General features: G+C 34.9%; 1 protein-coding gene across 1 annotated transcript in view; it reads left to right on the forward strand.

The window, feature by feature from the left end:
- Ttc6 (tetratricopeptide repeat domain 6) overlaps nucleotides 1-22899 on the forward strand; it is a 238690-nt gene that overhangs the window by 110382 nt on the left and 105409 nt on the right. The window contains exon 8 of the mRNA XM_058584485.1: nucleotides 16352-16456. Coding sequence (XP_058440468.1) covers nucleotides 16352-16456 — 105 coding nt within the window. The remainder of the gene's footprint in view (nucleotides 1-16351; nucleotides 16457-22899) is intronic.

Here is a 22899-nt window from a genome sequence, read left to right on the forward strand (position 1 = left end):
CTTTCTTTCTCTTTTTGCTTCATATATCCTAGACTTGAGCTGAAAAAGCTGGTAATCTGGAAATGCTAACAGGTAAAGACAAAAAAGAAAACAAAAAAATCCCAAACCTGCTATCTCTAGCCAAAGAACCAGAAGTGCAACCCAGCAGAACAGAAAATCAGAAAATTTTTAGAAAAATAACTGTTGTATTCCAGAAAAAACTGTCCCCATTCTACCTCCACCAGTAAAGAGAGTAGAAAGAACACTAACACTTCTGCCAGTATGGTTCCAATGAGGGCTGCGTGTTGAGCAGTTACTTTGATTCTAATGGAGTGGTAATGAGACACCCCCATGCTGTCAGGTGAGACCACAAGGGATTCTATCCCCATCTTAGTCACAAGCCACACCCCTCTCCAGTGGTGGAATCAGAGGAGGTCTAGTAGAGTGTCAGTTAACAGGAGGTTTAAATAGGATCTAGAGTCTTATGGCTTAAGACCCCAAATATCCAAATTTCAACTGAAATTTATTAATCTTATTCAGCACTAGAAAAATCTCAAACTGAATATCAATAGATACCATCACTGAGATCTCAGAAACATTAAAATTATACAACAAAATTTTAAAGCTGCAACCATAAAAATGCTTCAATGAGCAATTACAAACAACTTTGCAACATAGTTAAAAAAATAGATTCATAAAGGACAGTGACACAGACTGAAATCCTAAAAATCTAGAGACTGAGGCAGGAGGATTGCAAGTTAGAGGTCAGTCTCAGCAACCTTAGTGGGATCCTCAACAACTTAGCAAGACCCTGTCTCAAAACTAAAATATAAATAAGAAAATTAAAAAGGATGGGGAAGATAGCTCAGAGGCAAAGCCCACCTGAGTACAATCTCCAGTACAAAGAAAAAAAAAAAAAGAAAGTAAGACTTTGTAAAGAAATAGAAGATGCAGAGAAGAAACAGGCACAATTTAGACTTAAAAAATGACTGAAACCTGAAACATTAGGGAGTGAACTGAAAAGTAAAATTAGTAGAGAATCAATGAACTTGAAGACAGAACCTTAGAAGTTACCAAATCTAAACAATAAAAAGCAAATAGACTGGAAAAAAATAGTAATTAGCCTCAGGGATTGTAGGACTATAACAAAAGATCTAATATTTGTGTTATGATGATCCCAAAGGGGAAGAAAAAGAGAGAGAGACTGAAAAAATAACTTAAAGAAAAAATGGCTGAATATTTCACCAGTTTGGCAATTCAAATTTACAGATTCTATGAAAACCCCCAATAGAAAACACCCAAATATATGTTAATTAAGTTTATTAGTAAATATTCTGAAAACCAGACAAGAAAACATCCTGAAAGCAACGAGAGAGGGAACATGTTAACGACAAGGGAACAGCAATGTGAATGGAAGTGGATTTCCCCTCAGAGACTATGGTAGCTAGAAGTAAGTGGCAGAATATTTTCTAAAGTGTGAAAAGAAAGGAACTGTGAACCCAGCTCCCTGTATCCAAAGAAATATTCTTCAGGATTAAAGGGGAATAAAGACATTCTCAGGAAATTAAGAGAATTTGTTGCCAACAGACTTACCAAAAGAATGGCTAGAAGAAGTTCTCTAAACAGAAAGAAAATGATAAAGAACAACTATCAGAACAATAAGGGGTGGGAGTTAGGGAAGAAAAGAAGTACTTTGGATTAAACAAAGGGGAATGAAGGGAAGGGAGGCAGAATGGGAAAAGGAAAGAGTAGAATGAGTCAGACATTACTATCCTATGTGCATATATGATTCCATGACTAATGTAATTCTACATCATGTACAACCAGAAGAATGAAAAGTTATGCTCCATATATGTATAATATGTCAAAATACATTCTATTATCATGTATAACTAATTGGAACAACAACAAAAAAGAATATCTGGAAGGAACAAGAACATGTACAGCAAAAATAGGGATAAAAACCATAGTGTTGTTTCTCCTTTTGAGTTTTCCTAAGTATACATATCAGTCAAAGCAAACATTATCACACTAATGTGGTTGTAAATGTGTACAGAGCAAATTCCTAAAGACAATTATTTTTTTTTAAATGAAGACAAATTTATTAATTTTAGAAGATTATTTTTAAAGACAATGCATCTGGATTTCTGGAAGGCATTTGACAAGATTATATGCAACGTGCTTATGGGAGCTTTAGTGAAATCTGAGCCAGGTGATATTACATTTGCGTGGATATATAGTGATTTGAACAGTCATAGTATATTGGTAAATGGCACAGTGACAACCTGAGTGAAATTTTCTAAGGATGTGCCAGGTCTCTGACAATGATATTTTCCTATGATAACTTTTGTGTGAGAAAAAAAAATATATTTATTTTTCTCACTAATCTATGGGATGGTTAGAGTTTGGCTGAGTTTGCCTAAAGACAATTATAAATGGGGTAAGGTAAAGAGACATAAAGGGAGCTAAGTCTTATACATTATCACTTGAATTGGTAAAATGGTGACATCAGTAGACTGTGGTAAGTTATGTTTATGTTTCCTAGTATCTACATCAACAAGTAATAAGCTATGTAAAACATTCACTCAAAAACACTATTTTAAAAGTGGAATTTTAAAGTATGTTCAAGTAACCACAGAAATGAACAGAAAGGGAGAAAGAAAACAGATAATCAAAAGAAATCAGAAAAACAGAAAACAAAAACTAAAATGGCATACGTCAGCCCTAAATGAAATATAAAATGTTTAAATACACAAATTACATGACAGAGTGGTAGAAGGGATTAAAAAACATGATCCAATTGTGTGGTTTCTACCAGAAAAGGAGTTAAAATACAATAATAGATTCACATTGAGAATAGGATGGTAAAAATGAATATGCAAATATTAAACAAAGAAAAGTGGGAATGGCTATATTAATATCAGATGGAAGGAATTTCCCAAGTACAGAAAGTTATCAGAGACAGAAAGGGGTGTTGTATTATAATAAAATTGTGAATACACCAAGAAGACAATAATCTGAGAAAATACATGCACCAAACAGCAGAACAGCAAAATATGAAGAAAAATTATAGAACTGACAAGAGAAATAGGCAATTCTACTTTTCTAGTTAGAGACTTCAGCATCACCTTTTCAACAACTAATAGCACACTTTTAGAAAATCAGTAAGGATATTGAACTCAACAGACCCATTGACTAACAGGATCTAGTTGAAACTTGAAGTATGCAGAAACCAACAAAAGCAGAATACATATTCTTTTCATTTACCACAACATGTATACCAGAATAGAGTCCATTGCAGAAGCAAACAAACAAAAAAAATCAATAACAAGAGAATAACAGAAGACACCTCTAGACATTAGGAATCTAAACTATACAGCTATAAATAATCAATGGGCTGAAGGGGGAGTTTCAAGCGATTTCAAAATGCATTGAAATGAATGAAAATATAACACATCAAAAATTGTGGGACACAGCTGAAAGAAGGTTGAGAGGGAAATTTATGGCATTAAATGCTTACAATAGAAAAAAATAAAGTCTCAAATCAATCATTTTAACTCCCATCTCAAGAACCCAGAAAAAGAAGAGCAAAATAAACCCAAAGCAAGAGGCAGGAATGAATAATGAAGAGCAGAAATCAATGAAATCGAGAGCAGAAAAGCAATAAAGAAAACTGGCAAAAAAGCCAGTTCTTGAAAAGATCAATAAAATTGATCTCTGGTAAAATTGATGGGAAAAAAATGTCAAGAGAAGACATGAATTAACAATATAGAAATAAAACGAGAAATTATCATGGACCCCAGAAAGCATAAACAGAACACTACAGGAATATTGAACAACTCTACACACACACAAATTTGACAACTTAGATGAAATGAGAAATTCCTCAAAAAAAAAACCCCAAACTGCCATAGCTCATTCAATGGAAATAGAAAATTGAGGGGGAATCCAAGATGGCAGGCCAGAGGGAGGAAGCATTCTGTGTTGCTTGGTGACCCGGGTCTCAACTAATGGGAATACTGTTTTGCTGAGAGTGATAGAGGACCACTCCACAGCTGATCTTTCACAGGAATAATCATGGCCACTGTGTCCTGTGGGGCCCCAGGCCTCAGCTTAGAAAAGGACTCCCGACTCCTAACTACTTGCCCATGCAGGGTGCCATAAGGGGGACCACTGGGATCAGTGCAGGTGCAGAATTTCCAGACACTGCTCCCATGAAGGACACTCAGTCGCTACCCACATGCAGGAACTCAAGCTGCCATTGCTGTGTGGACCCTCATCTACTAACGTGGGGCTCCTTGGTCCCCTCCATATTGGGAATCAGCAGCTACTGCCATAGTCCCCTACTCATGGGAGCCTGCCTGCACCTTGGACATCACAGGCTCTGAAGAAAGCCTACATCTGCAACACAGTATACCACAGAGCTCATCTCTGAATGCATCGCACAATGCATTTGCCTGGCTCCCCCCACCTGACCCAACACCCCTTCACTGAAAGCATCAGCCTCCATCTTGGGACACCTCCATCACCATCTTTAGTTGGGGCAACTACCAGTTTGGAACACTGGATAACCAGGTACCCATAGTTTTCTAATTCCTCCCAGTCCCCAGCAGCTGCTAACTCAGCAGAGTGACTGCCCAATTCCAAACAGCCCTCCACGACAGGTGCGCAGCCACCAGAGTGCAACACACAAGACCCCCAGAGAGAAAGGTTCCTGACTAGGAAGTAGAAAAGGAGAGGGTGAGGGAGATACACTTTAGAGACTAATTTAGAGGGCAGGAACTGTGAGGCGAGATGAGGAGATAAGACCCGGTGCACACATCACAGGAGCAGAACCCAAAGGAGATTCTTGAGGTGCAGACTCCCAATAGGACCAACTGTCACACCCTGGTAACCCCCACCATACTGAGGGTGGAGATACCAACTAAGAACAGACAGCCCCACCTATTGGATGATAAGGGAAGCAGGAAAGATAATGATCTGCAACCAAAACAATCCTTTTTTATTCCCTTGAGATTTTTTTTTCTTCTCTCTATTCTCCTGCCCACACATTCCCAACATACCAAAACCAAGTACTTTGCATGAATTAGGATATTGAGGACTGAGATAACTGAGTAGTATATTACAATTGTTGTATATTCTTTTTTCTTCATTTTTTGTTTTTTCTCTCCAATTTTTACTATTTTAGCATTTTTAAAATTTTTCTTAATATATGTTTGTCTAATGTACTCTACTGTCTTCCTTCTTACTTGTCTACCCATAATTACTACTTCTCTATTCTCCTGCTACTAACCTTCTTCTTTAGATTTCTCTTTCACACTTCCTAAGACATAACAATTCCATATCCTCATGAATTCCTCCTCAGCATGTCTTCCTGCACCTCCTCCCCAGTTCTTTGTCCACCATCAGAAACTGTAAACCCTTTTACAAACCTATGGGTTATATTGTAGATAATAACTGAATTCACCATTTCTGTACATTGTGACCAAACTATAAATGTCTTAATAACAACTATTTGTTTTTAGGTGGTATTTTGTTTACATTGGGATCTGTTAACATTGTCCTTCCCCTTAAGGAGAGGTATTGGAACCCTATAGGGGCACTATATGCCAATAGGGTAAAACCCAATGCCTCAGATTCACAGAGCTAGAAAGGAAGACACATGGGCAACACGAAAAGACAAGGGAAGAAAGTGCCACAAACAAATCAAGATATCACATTATTAGAATCCATGGCCAGCACAGCAGATGAAATTACAGAGAAGGAGTTCAGGATGTACATAATTAAAATGTTCTGTGAATTAAAGGATGATATAAGAGAGCAAATACAGGCAGCAAAAGATCATTTTGACAAAGAGCTACATGAGCAAGTACAGGAAGCAAAAGATTACTTCAATAAGGAAATAGAGGTTCTAAAGAAAAACCAAAGAGAAATCCTTGAAATGAAAGAAACAATAAACCAAATACCCAATACCTCACACATGATAGGCAAGTGTTCTATAACTGAACTGTATCCCTAGCCCAAGTTTTAACTTAACTAAAATTCTTTTCCCTATGATAAATTTGTAATGAAACAATATCTATCATGGCCTTTTTGACAATCAAGACATAAAGGAAATTTCTAGAAGTGAGTTCATATAATTTTGTATTGAAGATAGATTTCATAGTAAATTCCTTATAAACAATGCAGCACTGTCAGAAGGGTGATGTGGCCCTGCTGAGGAGAAAGAAGGGCATAAAATTAAAAGCTCAATTGAAAGCATCACCAAAAGATTAGACCACTTGGAAGTCAGGACCTCAGACAATGAAGATAAAATATATAATCTTGAAAAAAATGTAGACTAGACAGTGAAAATGGTAAGAAACCATGAGAGGAACATTCAAGAAATATGGGATAGTGTAAAAAAAACCAAATTTAAGAGTTATTGGGATAGAGGAAGGCATAGAGGTCCAAACCAAAGGCATGAACAATCTACTCAATGAAATAATATCAAAAAATTTTCCAAACATGAAATAGATAATTGAATATATAACTGTTAAGAATTTCTTTCGTCAGCATTTTGTAGTTTTCAGCATCCAGATCCTGTATAGGTTTTGTTAGATTTACACCTAATTATTTCACATTTTGAGCAACTATAAATCATTATAGTTTTTATTGTAGAATTTATATGTTCATTAAGAGATACAGAGGAATAGAAGGGAAATGTTTCTGTTTATATTGTATCTTGTGACTTTACTGAACTCAATTATTTTTGTTCTGTGAGATTTATCTTTTACATATTTCTTGGAATTTTTTCTCGAATATTCTTTTTTCCTTTTTTCTTAAATATATTCAGGCCCACATAATTATACTGGAGAGGAATTCACCAGTTACTTAAGGAAGAATTAGCACCACTTCTATATAATTTCTTTCAGAAACGAAAAGAGAACATGTCTGAAGGTTTTTTTTTTTTTAGTGCTCTACTAATGGGCTACATCCTTAGCCCAGCCTCCAGATTCATTTTATAGAGCTAGCAATACTGTTAACTAAGCTAGACAAAGACAGTACCTACCCCCACCCCCACAAAGTATGTACAAATCAATAATAGACCAATATTCTTGCTTTGGTTTGAATATCCCTTTCTAAACTCAAATTGCCATTAAATTGAAATTAAATCTGAATTTAACTGCCATTAAATCTGAAATTAAATTGCCATCATAACAGTATTAACAGGTGGTCCCATGTTAATCATTTAAGAAATAATTATCATATGAGGATGCTCTCATAGATAGGATTATTGCTGTAATAAAAAAATATAGGTTCAGCTTCCTTTTTTCCTCTTAGCCCTTCTGCTTTCTGCTATGTGAGGACATAGTAAGAAGTCCCACACAAGATTCCAGTTGATCTTGGATCTCCTGGCCTCTCAAACTATGAAAGAATAAATTTCTGTTTTTTTTTAATATATAAATTACCCAGTCTCAGGTGTTCTCTTTTAGGAGCACAAAATGAACAAAGATAATTCCTTATGAATATTAGGTATAAAATATCCTTAAAATATTAGGACATGGAGTTGAAACATACAGAAAAGGAATCTAGGCAGCATGGTCTAATCGGGTTATTTCAGGGATTTTGAAGGCTGGCTCAGTAATTTGAAAACAATTTCAATCCCTCATATTATCAGAATAAAGAAGAAAAATTACATAATTATATCAATCAAAGCAGGAAAAGCATGACAGAAGTCAGCATCCATTTTCCTGATAAAAATTCTCAGAAAAATAGGAATAATGGGAAACTTCTACAACTAGAAAAAGAACATCTTACCAAAATCTGCAGCCACCATTATATTTAATGGTGAAAGCCAGGATGGCTTCCCTCACCATCTTATTCAACACAGTGCTGGAAATTTTGGTCAGTGCCATAAGGCAGGAAGAAGAATGCAAAGCACCACAGAACTGAAAGAAAACAATACAATTTTGCAAATGGTGTGATTGCCTATATAGAAAATTCTAAGGAATATGTAAAAGATAAATCTCACAGAACTAATAATTGAGTTCAGTAAAGTCACAAGATACAATACAACAGAAACAATTCCCTTCTATTCCTGTGTATCTCTTAATGAACATATAAATCCTACAATAAAAACTATAATATGATTTATAGTTGCTCAAAATGTGAAATAATTAGGTGTAAATCTAACAAAACCTATACAGGATCTGAATGCTGAAAACTACAAAATGCTGACGAAAGAAATTACAGCAACCTAATTCAATGGAGATATTCTGTGTTCATGGATTAGAAGACTCTACACAGTAAACATGTCATTTTGTCTCCAAACTGATATACTGATCAATTTAATTTTCATCAAACTTCCATTCCAACAAGACTTTTTTTTGTAGATATAAACAAAAGTATCCTAAAATTTATAAGGAAAGGTAAAGGAATTAGATAGATAAAACAACTTTAAGAAGGAGGCATAAAATGGGAGGAATCAACTTACTAAATTTAAGACTATTTGTATTAGCTATCGTAATCAATACTGTGTGGTCTTGGTGAAGGGATGAACCCATATTTCAGTGGAATAAAACAGAAAATCCACAGATGGACTGCCCCAGATATGCACAACTGATTTTTGGTAAAGGTACAAAAACGAAATGGACATAGGATAGCCTTTTCAATAATTGCTGTTGAAGCAATTGAACAACAATAGTGGGTGGGGACGAATGCTGACTTAAAGTCTTGCATCATAAAAAATTTAACTTAAAATGGTTCACAGACTTAAATGTAAAAATGTAAAACTACAAACTAGGAGAAGATTGTTGGGAGTTAAGGCTAGGTAAAGTGATCCATAAAAGAAAAAAAATTGATAAATTGGACTTCATCAGAATTAAAAACGTTTGCTCTGCAAAAAGACTTTGTTAAGAGGATTAAGTACAAGCTACAGACTTGGAGAAAATATTTGCAAAACGCATATCCATCAAAGGCCTAGTGTCTAGAATACATAATGAATTTTCAAAAAACTAACAGTAAAAATACCTAATGATCTAATTGGAAAACAAGCAAAAGACATTAATTGACATTTCACCAATAAGATATGTAGATGGAAATAATGCATATGAAAAGGTGGTCAACATCATTAGCTGTTAGGAAACTGCAAGATGAAAGCACAATGAGATGTCACTACAGAGTGGTTAAAATAAAATAATGGTCGCAACACCAAGTGCTAGTAAGGACGTGGAGAACTGGGTCACTCACATGTTGTTGGTGGGAATGTAAAATGATTCGGCTCTGTGGAAAATAACTTGGCAATTAAAAGGAAGAATAATCGCTAACCAGACAACCCAACAATTGCATGCCTAGGCATTTATCCTAGTGAAATGAAAATTCGTGATTGCCTCACAACTTGTACACAAATGTTTATAGCAGCTTTATTAAAAAAAACAAACTGGAAGGACTCTGGATATCCTTCAATGGATTAAGCAAACTGTGGTACATCCATACCATGGAATAGTACTCAGCTATAAAAACCAGTGAACCATTAATGGACTGCCCCATTAATACATGCAATAACAATGAGGAATCTTTAGAGAATTATATTAAAAAGTCATTTCTAGCTTATAGGCTATGTGATTTCATTATATAACATTCTTGCAATGATAACATTGTATGGGTTCTAGGTTTTCAAGGTGGGGGACAAGAATGGGTAGGACTAAAAGTCAACAAGAGGGATCCTCATGATGATAGAACTATTCTGTACTTTGTATCAATGTCAACATTTTGTTCAGGATAGTGTATTATACAGTTTGCAAGGTGGTGCCTTGGGGTAAGTTGAGTAAAGGGTAGGTGGGATCTCTATTATTTTTACTTTTAAAAATTGCATGCAAATCTACAAAATAAAAACCTTAATACAAAATTATGGTCAGTGGACCAGCAAGGGGAAAAAAGAAAACAAAAAGACAAATATTAAGTTTAGCTTAAAATATGATTTATTGAACGGTAATTCATAAAACCAAAAAAAATTATTGCAATTGAACTCTGAAACCATATCAATTACTTTCTCATATCTTATTGCATTAAAATCTATTGGCTAATCTTGTATGTTGAGTGGATCTTTTACTCATGGATGATTTTGTAACATCATGCATTGGTCATCTAGAAAATTTGCGCATCAAGTTATGCAGCTCTTCAAATGTTGATACGTTTTACTATGTATACAATATCTAAGTAACTTATTTTTTAATATTGTCAGACAAATCTTTAGTAATGGGGATCTGGCAAGCACATAATAAGGGCTGTAAATTTTCTGAAGTTCTAATTTTGTTCAAAAGTCCCAAGTTTTAAAATTAATTAATTATTTTTTACTTTTAGTTTAAAAAAAATCCCATTTTTTTTTTTTTTGGCACAAGTACTGTGAAATGTTTGAAGTGACAGATTTGCCTCATTCCTTCTAAGAAAATGCTTGCCACATAACCTAATTCTCAATAACTAGAGTTTGATGTTTTTCCTCTGCAATAAAACTAGTTTCTACTTCAGTTTATAGCTCAAACAAGAGCACACATGCTTTTCCTTAAAACTGCTATCATACTTCACTTATGGCCTGTTATGCTCTGGATGTGAGGTGTCCCCCAAAAGCTCATCTGTAAGGCAGTATGAAAATGATTCAGAGGTAAAATGAGGGGTTGTGGAGCCTTAACCCAACCAGGGAATTAATCACCTGTTGGGATTTATTGGGTAGTAATTAGAGGCAGGTGGGGTATGGCAAGAGGAGGTGGGTCATTAGGGGCATGGCTTTGGGGTATATATTTTGTACCTGGGGAGTAGAATTTCTCTCTCTTGCTTCTTAACCATCATGTGAGATGCTTCCCTCCACCACACTCTTCCGCCGTGATGTTCAGCCTCATCTGGAGCCCTGAGGAATGGAGCCAGCTGTCTATGGACTGAGACCTCTGAAACTGTCCTCCTCTATAGTTGTTCTGGCCAGGTCCTTTAGTCACAGCAGCAAAAAAGTGGACTAAAACATGGCTGCAGATGCATTTTGTGTGTACTTCTCATTTAATCACATCGATCATTAAAAATGTACACTTAAAGGTTGCGATTTAATAACATTAATGATTTTTCCTGCTTCCTGGAGGGTATTTTTAAGGTGCTGTTGCCTTGATTCATGCTAAGGTACTGTCAGTTCTATCACATATATATTTTTCACCATCAGTGCAAATGTCAACACAGTGAAAAAGGCAAGGTAACCTTTTCCAGGGTCTCAGATTACATTTTGAAAACTGGTGTTGTGCCTTATGCTTCATTTATATGAATCTTAACGTACCTCTGAAATTAATTTACATGTCTCTCTGCTTCACTGAATAGAATATTCTGGCCTTAAGTCATCAATATGAACATGAGTTATTGTACTGGGTTGTAATATATGTAACATAACCTTAGGGCAGTACAGGTGCTGTTAAACACTAAATTAAACTAGGATGCTTTAGCAGTTCAGTTCACTATGCATTCTATACCTTCCTTCCAAGTTCTAGCAGCTGCCAATCCCATTGTTTCTAATCATTTTTCTACAATTCAGAATGCTTTAAGTATTGCAGGGTAAACTAATTTACCATGATTAGTGTTTCTTTACCAATTTAATTTGATCAAGTCTCTCCTGTAAAAGCATTAGTACATTGCCTTAAAAACAAAGTGCTGTTGTTCACTGATGACCTCTTGTTCAGTGATGACCTCTCCCTACCCAACTTGCCCCTGAAAGCTTGTATCTCACACTTTGGGAATTGACTTTACTCTAGATGCTAAAGCTGCTGGAAGTCTAAAATGCTGCACAGGAGGAGGAATTATCATATTGTATGTGACATAGTTGAATACTTGAAATCCTTCAAATTTCTATGTGATCCCTGGAAGACATGTGGTCAGCTGCTTTTGGAGGCATTTACTCATCCTAAAGCAAGGACTTCTGGGCTGTGGGTCTGCCCACCATTGGGTGATGCTCTGTGCCTAGCAGAACAGAGGACAAATTAGAAAAGATGCTTAATTTTGGATTAATTTGTTGGACAAAATTACCTGGCAACTACAAAATCTGCATTTCTCTAAATATTCTGTTGGTAGAGAGGATAATATGACCAACTGTATGGGATGGTTGCTGTGTATCTCTAATTACAAATATAAGTGCCCAAAATCCATTGTCACATTCTAATTGTGAATTTTTTTTTTTTTTACTGGGTTTGGGTCTTCATATTTTACTCCAGAAATTCTGTGTAACAGCCACATTCCACGAGATGTTACTATTAAGGGTTCATAGAGCAGTGCCTGAAAATTGATGCTTTACAATGATTTGAGCGCTCTCCCTCGCTGGCTCTCTCTCTTTCTCTCTCTCTCGGCAAAAGAAATCATTTTTGGGAAAATGCATCATTCAATTAAATAGTATTAAAAGTCCATAGAAACACTAAAAATATAATTATCAATAATCCCCTGCTCTTAAGGAACTATTATTTTAAAATATTACATTTTCTTCAAGCTCTTTTCATGAATGCCTGTCAATTTATTTTGCTTGCAACTATTTTATCAAATTATTTTTCTTTTTATTGTTCACTAATTTACAGATGAAAAATTTTAATTTAAAAAATAGTTTTGGATTTAAAACTTGCAAAGACAGTATGCCCTGTTTCCGCTATTATTAACATAATAATAATGGGTTGAATAGTGGTCCCTGAAAATAGGGACAATGCAGATGTATTTAATAATCCTGTGCTAAGATCATGCTGGATATACTGTGGTTCTTAAACCTAATAGGACCAGTGTGCTTATGAAAGGAGAATTAGCATGTGAGCACACGGAGAGACCAGGGTGGAAAGCCAGGTGACAAGGGAGACAGAGATGGGAATTATGCATCTGTAAGACAAGGAAGGTCAGGATGGCTGTAACCTCTAAAAGCTAGGGGAGAGGTGAGAAAGAACTCTTTGAAGGGAACACAGCCTTCCCCAGGCCTTGATTGGAGAACTGTGAGAGAATCTGTCATCATTGGGAAACTTATAATATCTACAGAAGTAAGGTATTTTGTTAAAATTAATAAACCAATATTGATACACTATTAAGATTAATAAATCAGTATTAAATAATTGAATAATTAAAATAATTAAATTAAAATTTAAATAATTAAAATTGATAAACCAGTATTGATACTTTTTTTGCATTTTTAAGAATTTGTTCTAATTAGTTATACACGACAGAATGCATTTTGACACATCAAACATAAATGGAGTATAACTTCTCATTCCTCTGGTTGTACATGATGTAAAATCACACATGTAATCATATATGTAAGTAGGGTAATAATGTCTAATTCATTCTACTGTCCTCCCATAGCCACTTTCCTCCTTTCACTTCCCTCTGCCTAATCCAAAGTACCTCTATTTTTTCCTAAGGCTCCCCCCACCTTTGTTGTGATTTAGCATCCACATATCAGAAAAAACATTCAGACTTTGGTTCTTTGGGACTGGTTTATTTCACTTAGCTTGATATTCTTCATCTCTGTTTACCTGCAAATGCCATAATTACATTCTTCTTTAAGGCTGAGTAATATTCCATTGTGCATATATACCATATATTCTTTCTCCATTCATCTATTGAAGGGCACCTAGGTTTGTTCCTGAGTTTGGCTCTTGTGAACTGAGCTGCTATAAGCATTGTGTGGCTGTATCACTGTAGTATGCTGATTTTAAGTCCTTTGGGTATAAACTGAGGAGTGGCATAGCTGGGTCAAATGGTGGTTACATTCCAAGTTTTCTGAGAAATCTCCATTTTGTTTTCCATAATGGTTGCACTAATTTGCAGTCCCACATCAGTATATGAGTGTACCCATTTCTACACATCCTTGCCAACATTTATTGTTGCTTATATTCTTGACAATTGCCATTCTGACTGGAGTGAGATTAAATCTTAGATTAGTTTTGATTTGCATTTCTGTAATTGCTAGAGATATGGAACATTTTTGCATATTTGGTGTTGATCGATTGTGTTTCTTCTTCTGTGAAGTGTCTGTTCACTTCCTTAGCCCATTTATTGATAGGGTTATTTGTTTATTTGGTGTTGAGTAAGGTCATTTTGACAATATTAATTCTGCCTATCCAAGAGCATGGGAGATCTTTCCATTTTCTAAGGTCTTTTTCAATTTATTTCTTTAATGTTCTGTAATTTTCATTGTAGAGGTCTTTCACTTCTTTTGAAAGATTGATTCCCAAGTATCACATTTCTTTTAAGAATTTTTTTTGTTGTTGTTGTCGATGGACCTTTATTTATTTATATGTGGTGCTGAGAATTGAACCCAGTGCCTCACACATGCTAGGCAAGTAGTCTACCACTGAGCCATAACTCCAGCCTCCAATTATTATATATTTTTTGAGTCTATTGTGAATGGAGTAGTTTTCCTAATTTCTCTTTCAGTGGATTCATCACTGATGTATAGGACACATTTGATTTGTGGGTGTTGATTTTATATCCTGCCACTGTGCTGAATTCATTTATTAGTTCTAGAAGTTTTCTGATGGAGTTTTTTTTTTTTTGGAATCTTTTAAATATAGAATCATGTCATTGGAAGATACAGAGAAATATAGAAACCAAAATATTAGGAATCTGGGGAACACGTTATCAAGAATTCATAAATATTTACATTTTGTCATACTTACTTTATATTTTTTAAAATAAAAGATTATTAAGTTCTCTCAATTAAGTCTATATTTCTCTACCTCCATAACCAAGGTAAATTATTGTTATAGGGCTGGGGATGTGGCTCAAGCGGTAGCGTGCTCGCTTGGCATGTGTGCAGCCCGGGTTCGATCCTCAGCACCACATACAAATAAAGATGTTGTGTCCGCCCAGAACTAAAAAATAAATATTAAAAAAAATTCTCTCTGTCTCTCTCTCTCTCTCTCTCTCTCTCTCTCTCTCTCTCTCTTTAAAAAAAAAAGAAAAAAGAAAAAAAATTATTGTTATAATGGTGGTCTTTCCTGTCCATGAGTTCATGTTTTACTAGTTGTAGTTGTGATCCTAAACTATAAATAACATAGTTTTATGTGTTCTAGTTGTATTTTATATAAATTATAAATGTGTATGCATCTTTATGAAACTTATGTTATTCTCAATGTTATGCTTCTAAGATCCATCTATGGATAATAATTTTAATGACTTTATAGTGTTTATATGAGTATGCCAAGTTTTATTCATCTCTCTAGAATAGACATTTACATTGGATTTTATTTTTGCTATTTCATATGCTCTGTGAATATTCTGCACATATCTCTCCAAGCATGTGTGTAAGGATTTGCCTAGAATATAAGCTGTAAGTGGAATTGCTATAACTTGTGACATGTACTTTTTCTTTTCTTTTCTTTTATTGGTTCTTTTTAGTTATATGTGACATTAGAATTCATTTTGATATAATTTTGATATAATTATGAAAGAATGGAATATCTCTTATCCTAATTAGAACCATTTTTTAAAAATATTTATTTTTAGGTGTAGTTGGACACAATACCTTTATTTTATTTATTTGTTTTTATGTGGTGCTAAGGATCAAACCCAGGGCCTCGCCTGTACTGGGCGAGCGCTGTACCGCTGAGCCATAACCCCAGCCCCTAGAACCGCATTCTTATGGATGTACATGATGGTGGGTGTTTTAATCAGCTTTTTTTTTGTTGCTGTGACTAAAGGATCTGACCACAATTGTAGAAGAGAAAAGGTTTTTTCAGGGGCTCATGGTTTCAGAGGTCCATTCCTAGACAGCAGGCTCCATTACTTGCGGATGGAGGTGAGGCTGAACATCATGGTGGAGTGTGTTGCAGGGGGAAGCAGCTCACATGATGATCTGAAAGCAGGAGGAAAAAGTCTCCATTCTCCAGATACAAAATATATACCTCATAGCCACGCCCACAATGAACCACTTCCTCCAGCCACACCCCACCTGCCTCCAGCCACCACCCTGTTAATCCCATCAGAGATTAGGTCACTGATTGGGTCCAGGCTATGACTCAATCATTTCTCCTCCTATCTTGCATTCATTGTATCACTGTGAGCTTTTGGGGGACAGTTCATATCCAAACCATAACAGTGGGATTCACTATGTCATGGCATGTACTTTTTCTACTTTCAAATGGCCAATTTGCCAGTGTGGTTCTGCTAACTTCCCCACCCCCTCAGCATCACTTGGTATTGCTGCCTTTACATTTTTTGCTAATCTGGTGGTTATGAAAAGTTATTTTCCCCTCGCTTTCAGAGGCTTTGCAACCAATCAGGTCATTTTCTCAGCAACTGGAAGCAATTTTGACAGGAGTTTGAGTTTTTTTTTTTATCTTAGGGAACATTTGTTACTATTTCTAATGGTTTTTCTATTTTATTTTCTAAGACATCTGCTTATCCAGAAATTACAAAGATGTTTTGGAATCCTTCTGCACCCAAATTCTCTGTTCCAGAATGTGTCATGAGGGACATTGTATATCCAAAATATGAGGTAATGTACTGAATAACTTTTCTCTGTTATTGCTGTTATTATTAATATTTAGGTCGTATAATTGCTTATGGCATTAAAGTTTACTGGATAGTTGTTATGTAACTTGTCAGAAAACTATTGCCACAGTCAGAATTGATTGGATGTCACTATAGAAACTATACATATGTAAATAATTTTTATGTGTATGTATTATATATATGTATAAAGATAAATCTGCATATTTATAAAATTAAAATTATATATATTTCTATAAGATAAAATTATTATAAAATTAAAATTATATATATTTTTATAAGATAAAATTAATGTATATATTTATTTAAAGTGTTATACTTATCCATATTACTTTAGCCAGTCAAGACGAAGATTCTGTTTTCTTTTTGAAAGAATATTGTATTTGACTGAGAATCAAGATATGATGTAATATGGGTTGTTTAAAGGATTTTCATGATATTTTCATTTTGATAATTGATGAATATTGAATAGCATTTATTATCTGATATTAGATAGTGATTAAGAATCATTATTAATCTTGCTGGCAATGATAATAGTATTGTTTATATAGATTACAGTTAAGTCCTTATGATGTTGCTGGAAAACCAAATGAAAAACTAATTACATAAAACTTCCATGTTTCCATATTAGTCTTTCATGGAAAAGCAAGCTTCATTTCAAACCAACCTAGAAGAGCTATCAGGGGACCACATTTACAAAGTGGTGGGAAGGAACATACAAATGCATGTTCGCTTAGCAAGGTCTCAATGGGTACACCTATTCAGTTTTCTCAGATCAAAACTAAAAAGTAGTCTTAAAGATGCTGGGGTCAATTTATTGAGGAATTCACTGAATTGAAAATACAGTTTAGTAGCCTCCTTCAATTTTCACAATTTTAAAAGAGCCATGGGATTTCATTTATGTTTTGAGCAGCTGAGTAGGTAAAGATCCTATCTCCATTTCATAGGCAGTATATCATATTCAGTTACGCCTTACAGTAGTGAACTGGAAGATTATTCCATTGCTTTTGAAGTATGGGTTAGGCTGGCATCTAGCATTTTGGTGCTGGTAATTGAACCCAGGGATGCTCTACCACTGAGTTACACCTCTAGATCTTTTTATTTTTAATTTTGAGGCAGGTCTCCCTAAATTGCTGAGGCTAGCCTCAACCTTGTGATACTCCTGCCTCATCCTCCCAAGTTGCTGGAATTACAGGTGTGTGCTATTGTTTTAGGCTGTACATCAGTTATTAATGGTATTTAGAATTATTTTATTTGCACAATATTTTAGTCAGCTTACTAAAATACACATATCCAAAACAGACAAAGCAAAAAAATTAAAGAAGTCATGAAGAAAGAAAACATAACAAGGACAATAGCGTAACAAAGCCAGAGATAAAATCAATACAAAAGAAATTCAATCCACATGTGCTATTTCTTGAAATGGGGTCATGAATTTACCTCTTAGTTTTGCTGCAAACAAGGCAGGCACAGAATCATGTTCATATTTGACCTATTGATTCTACATGTTTAGAATATTAGTATTGAAATATCTTTATTTTACAATTACTTGGTCCTGGTATATTGTTATTGCATATTATGTTGAGTTCTACTAGGCCATGTATTTTTTTATTTTTAATATTTATGCACAGGTGAATTATGTGCATGATAACAAACTGCCAAAGGTAGAAGGTGTCACAAGACCAAAAATTTTAAAAAGGCAGACAGATCCAGGACTGTACAAAGTGTAATTATTGACAGAAGCCTGTCTTAGGTAGCATCAAGTCAAGGAAGTCACTGTACCTCAAAGCAGGGAAAAGGGGTTTATATGATAAGCTAGATAACAGTGGGCTGTGGCCAACCCCAATATACCTGATTTTTCTCAAACACTATTAAAATGTTTAAAGGACAGTTGCAAAACAGTCTAGGCATCAGTGGCCAGCATAGCATGCTCAACTGACTCTTTTACCAATTTTGTCCTGAAGGCTTGAGATGTGGGCCAGGGTCCCCTGGTGGGCAAAGTGGTAGTTAAGATGAAGATGGCTGTAGTCATACCAATATGGACCCTTACATGCATTTTTTTTTCCTTTGTTGACTTTTGCCACCAGAATTATTCTTGCTTTTATCTTTTAAAACATTCTTAAATTGACATAGCATAGGAATAATCTTATTGAAAACTTGGAAGGACTCATTTTTTTTTTCTGGATATACCACTTATGTGGGAAAGTGTTTTAAAAAGTTTTTAAACTTGTTGGATTTATTTTGTTTAAATTTTATTTTTAATTTTTACTAACATAAGAAAATCTATTCTTTAGAATACCTGTTTCTTGGAATTTATTGATATTTGCTTTGTGATTTACTAAACATTCCAATATCTACCAGTTAAGTGGTATTATATATAGTTACCATTTTTACATTGTTCAGGACTAAGCAGAGCACAGGGTTTGGAATCAGATAACATTAGATTTGAATTCCTCTTATTTCCTAGGTAAACTTGTACTGTTAGTCTCTTGAAGTCTCAGTTTTTTTTTTTAAATTTATATATGACAGCAAAATGCATTACAATTCTTATTACACATATAGAGCACAATTTTTCATATCTCTGGTTATATACACAGTATATTTATACCAATTCATGTCTTCAAACCTGTCCTTTGGATAATAATTTCTTTGTTCAGCTTTTGTTTGGAAGATCTATCTAATGATGAAAGAGGTATGTTAAAGTCACCCAAATTTATTGTGTTGTGGTCTATTTAACACTTGAACTTGAGAAGAGTTTGATGAACATAGCTGCTTCACTGTTTGGGGGATATATATTTATAATTATTAAGTCTTGTTGGCATATGGTTCCCTTGAGCAGTATGTAGTGTCCTTCTTTATCCTTTTTGATTGACTTTAGTTTGAAGTCTACTTTATTTGATATGAGGATGGAAACCTCTGCTTGCTTCTGCAGTCCATGTGAGTGGTATGATTTTTCCCAATCCTTCACCTTCAATCTGTGAATGTCTTTTTCTATGAGATGAGTCTCTTGGAGGCAGCAAATTGTTGGGTCTTTTTTTGATCCAATCTGCTAGTCTATGTCTTTTGATTGATGAGTTTAGGCCATTAACATTCAGGGTTATTATTGAGACATGATTTGTATTCCCAGGCATTTTTGTTTATTTTTGGTATTTAATGTGACTTGGTTTCTCCTCTGATTAGATTTTCCTTTAGTGTAATCCCTCCCTCTGATGATTTTCATCATTGTTTTTCATTTCCTCTTCTTGGAATATTTTGCTGAGGATGTTCTATAGTGCAGGCTTTCTAGTTGTAAATTCTTTTAACTTTTGTTTATCATGGAAGGTTTTTCAAATCTAAAGCTTAGTTTTGCTGGATATAAGATTCTTGGTTGGTATCCATTTTCTTTCAGAGCTTGATCTTTCCATGATCTCCTGGCTTTGAGGGTCTGGGTTAAAAAATCTGCTGAGATACGAATCGGTCTCCCCCTATATGTGATCTGATTCCTCTCTCTTGCCGCTTTTAAGAGTCTATCCTTATTCTGTATGCTAGGCATTTTCATTATAATGTATATTTGCTTGGTGTAGATCTGTTGTAATTTTGTACATTTGGTGTCCTGTAAGCCTCTTGTATTTGGTTTTCCAATTTGTTCTTCATGCTTGGGAAATTTTCTGATATTATCTCATTGAAGAGATTGTGCATTCCTTTGGTTTGAAACTCTGTGCCTTCCTCTATCCCAATAACTCTTAGATTTGGTCTTTTGACCCATAATTCTTGGATGTTCTCTTCATGATTTCTAATTACCTTCACTGTGTGAACAACTTTATTTTCCAGATTGTATACTTTGTCTTCATTATTTGACATTCTTTCTTCCAAGTGATCTAGTCTGTTGGTTATGCTTTCTATTGAGTTTTTTATTTGATTTATTGCATCCTTCATTTCAAGGATTTGTGACTGTTTTTTTTTCCTGAGTCTCTCTCTCTCTCTTTTTGTTATTCAGAAATTTATTATTAATTCCAGCATAAACTTTTACACTCCAACAAGCTATCATTTTATCAATTTTTTAATTTTTTAAATTTTTTATTAGCTATACATGACATTACAATGATCTTGGCAATTCATACATTTGAAGTATCTCTCTTGAAGTAATCTTTTGTTACCTGTATTTGCTCTCTCTTCTCATAGTTGGAGTGATCAACCTTTGCTTGTATTTGCTCATTTAGGTCATTCTTTAATTCATAGATCATTTTAATTATGAACCTTCTGAACTCCTTCTCTGACATTTCATCAACTTCACTGTCCCTGGGTTCTGTTATTATAGTGTCATGGTTTGTTTGGGGCACTTTCCTCCCTTGTTTTTTCATGCTGTCTATGCATCTTCCTTTCTTGCAGTGTGGATCTGAGATAGTTTCTTCCCTATATTCTTGTAGTACCCGTGCAGATTGTCTGTTCCTCACCTTGATGTTGGGCTTCCAGACCCTGCTGGTGTCCCTCAATGAATGCTACTGCATCTTAGATATGGGTCCTGCTTAAGTTGGAATGGGTGGATCTGAGCCACTGGGCTTGACCTCCCACAGTGGTTGAGAGCCTGAATCCCATGTGGATTGGTGTGGGTGGTCTGGGCTGGATCTTGGCTCCCACCTAGTCCACTGATCAGAAAGGGCAGTCCTGCAACAGAAGCTAGGCTCTGGGGAGTGTCTGCCCCACCGGGAAAGGGGTGGACCAGGCCTACTGTGCGCCTGGGCCCCACAGAGGTTGGTGTGTTGAAGTCTCAGTTTTTTATTTGTAAAGTGGATGTCCTGAGAATTTAATGAGAGACTGTATAGGGTATTGCCTGATAAATACAAGTGCTGAATTAACAATAGCTTTGACTGTTGTATAATATGAGTCCATTTTTAAGTGGTTTATTTCTTCCATTTGATCTTAAAGACTTTGATTAATTGGGGGTTTTGAATGAAGCTGTGTTTTGTCCATTTCTCCATATGTTTACTTAATGTGATAAGAAATCATTTTATCTTTACTATGAATTTTAAAGTTATGAATTTATAGATTTTTGTCTCCTATTAATTTTAAGTGGCTCAATTTGGCCTATTTAACACTTGAATTCTGCTATAATTTTTTAATTCCTATGTTATTTTTTTTGTATCTAGGAATATTTTAATTTTGTTCCTTTCTTTGTTACATTTCTTTGTTTTTGACGTGTTGTATAAATAACATATGGCTAATTTGGCCTTACAAATAATTACTTTGTGATTTCTGTCTAAAAAATTCCATTTTGTCTTTTGTTAAAATGCCACTATTTTCTTTAGCAAAATAATTGCGCCATTTTTAATGGCAAGGGCTATTAAATACTTAAGAAATTTAACAAGTAGCATATGAATGAAATTCAAAAATAAAGATATATATGGCATAGAACATTTCCCAACTTAAATATCATCTTTTAGTTCTCTTTTCCCTGAAGTTAACCACTGGTAAGTGCATTTTTTTAATTGTATCTATTCTGATGTTTTCATTGTCATTTATGCTATGCAAATTGATGTCTTTACACATATAGAATTCCAATTTATATTTTTCTGCATCTTGATTTTTTTTCTTTTAAAATATACTTGAACATATATATTACACACATGTTTTTGTTTGGAATTTCTGGTCCAAGTGTATGGTATATTTAAAATCTTGGAAGATTAACGTATATTTGCATTTTCTTTTCTTTTTTCTGCACAGTCTCATGTTTTTATTTACTTAAGTAAAAGATACATATAAAGATGCCATGAGCTAAAAAGGTAAGGTTAAAAATATGAGTATATAAAAAGATTGCTTTGATGCAAAAGATGGATGACTATAAATTTACATCAGTAGGTGTGGCATCAGGAATATGCTGCTCACATCTCTTTTGGAGAATCTGTTAAGAGGAGCATGCTTAACTGCCAGCCTCTAGGTGCTGTCCTGAAGATCTGCCATGATATTCACTCTAAGAGGAGCATGCTTACTCTCAGCTACTTCTAGCCAAGGACGGAGCACAAAGTCGTTTCTAGAACTGATGCATTCTTGCTTGATGTGGGATTGCTTTTGTGAGCGACTTTGGCTCAGACTTAGATCTTTCTCAGAACTGCTCTGTGGTCCTTCTCTCATCCCCTTTCTCAGATGTCCAAATGGCATCATTGTTGGGAGGGTCCCCCTGCCTATTTCCTTTTTCTTTATTCTTTACTGGTCACACATGCTTTTACTTGAACTGATACAGGAGGGAATGTTAGATGAATACAATGCTTATTAAACTTATGTTTGTTTACAAAGTATGGGCATGCATTTTATAGGAAAGTGTGGATATAGGACATTGAGAGTAGGCAAAATTGTCTGGGAAAAAAAGTAGAAATTATAGCAAGAATGCGATTAGTATAAACTGGTGATCATGGCATAGCCCATTGGAAAGGTGGTCCAAAAGAAAATCAATAC

Source organism: Marmota monax, unplaced genomic scaffold, assembly GCF_021218885.2.
Source record: "Marmota monax isolate L192 unplaced genomic scaffold, Marmota_monax_Labrador192_F-V1.1 WCK01_AAM20220418_F8-fsc00001, whole genome shotgun sequence".
In the NCBI taxonomy this organism is placed as follows: domain Eukaryota; kingdom Metazoa; phylum Chordata; class Mammalia; order Rodentia; family Sciuridae; genus Marmota; species Marmota monax.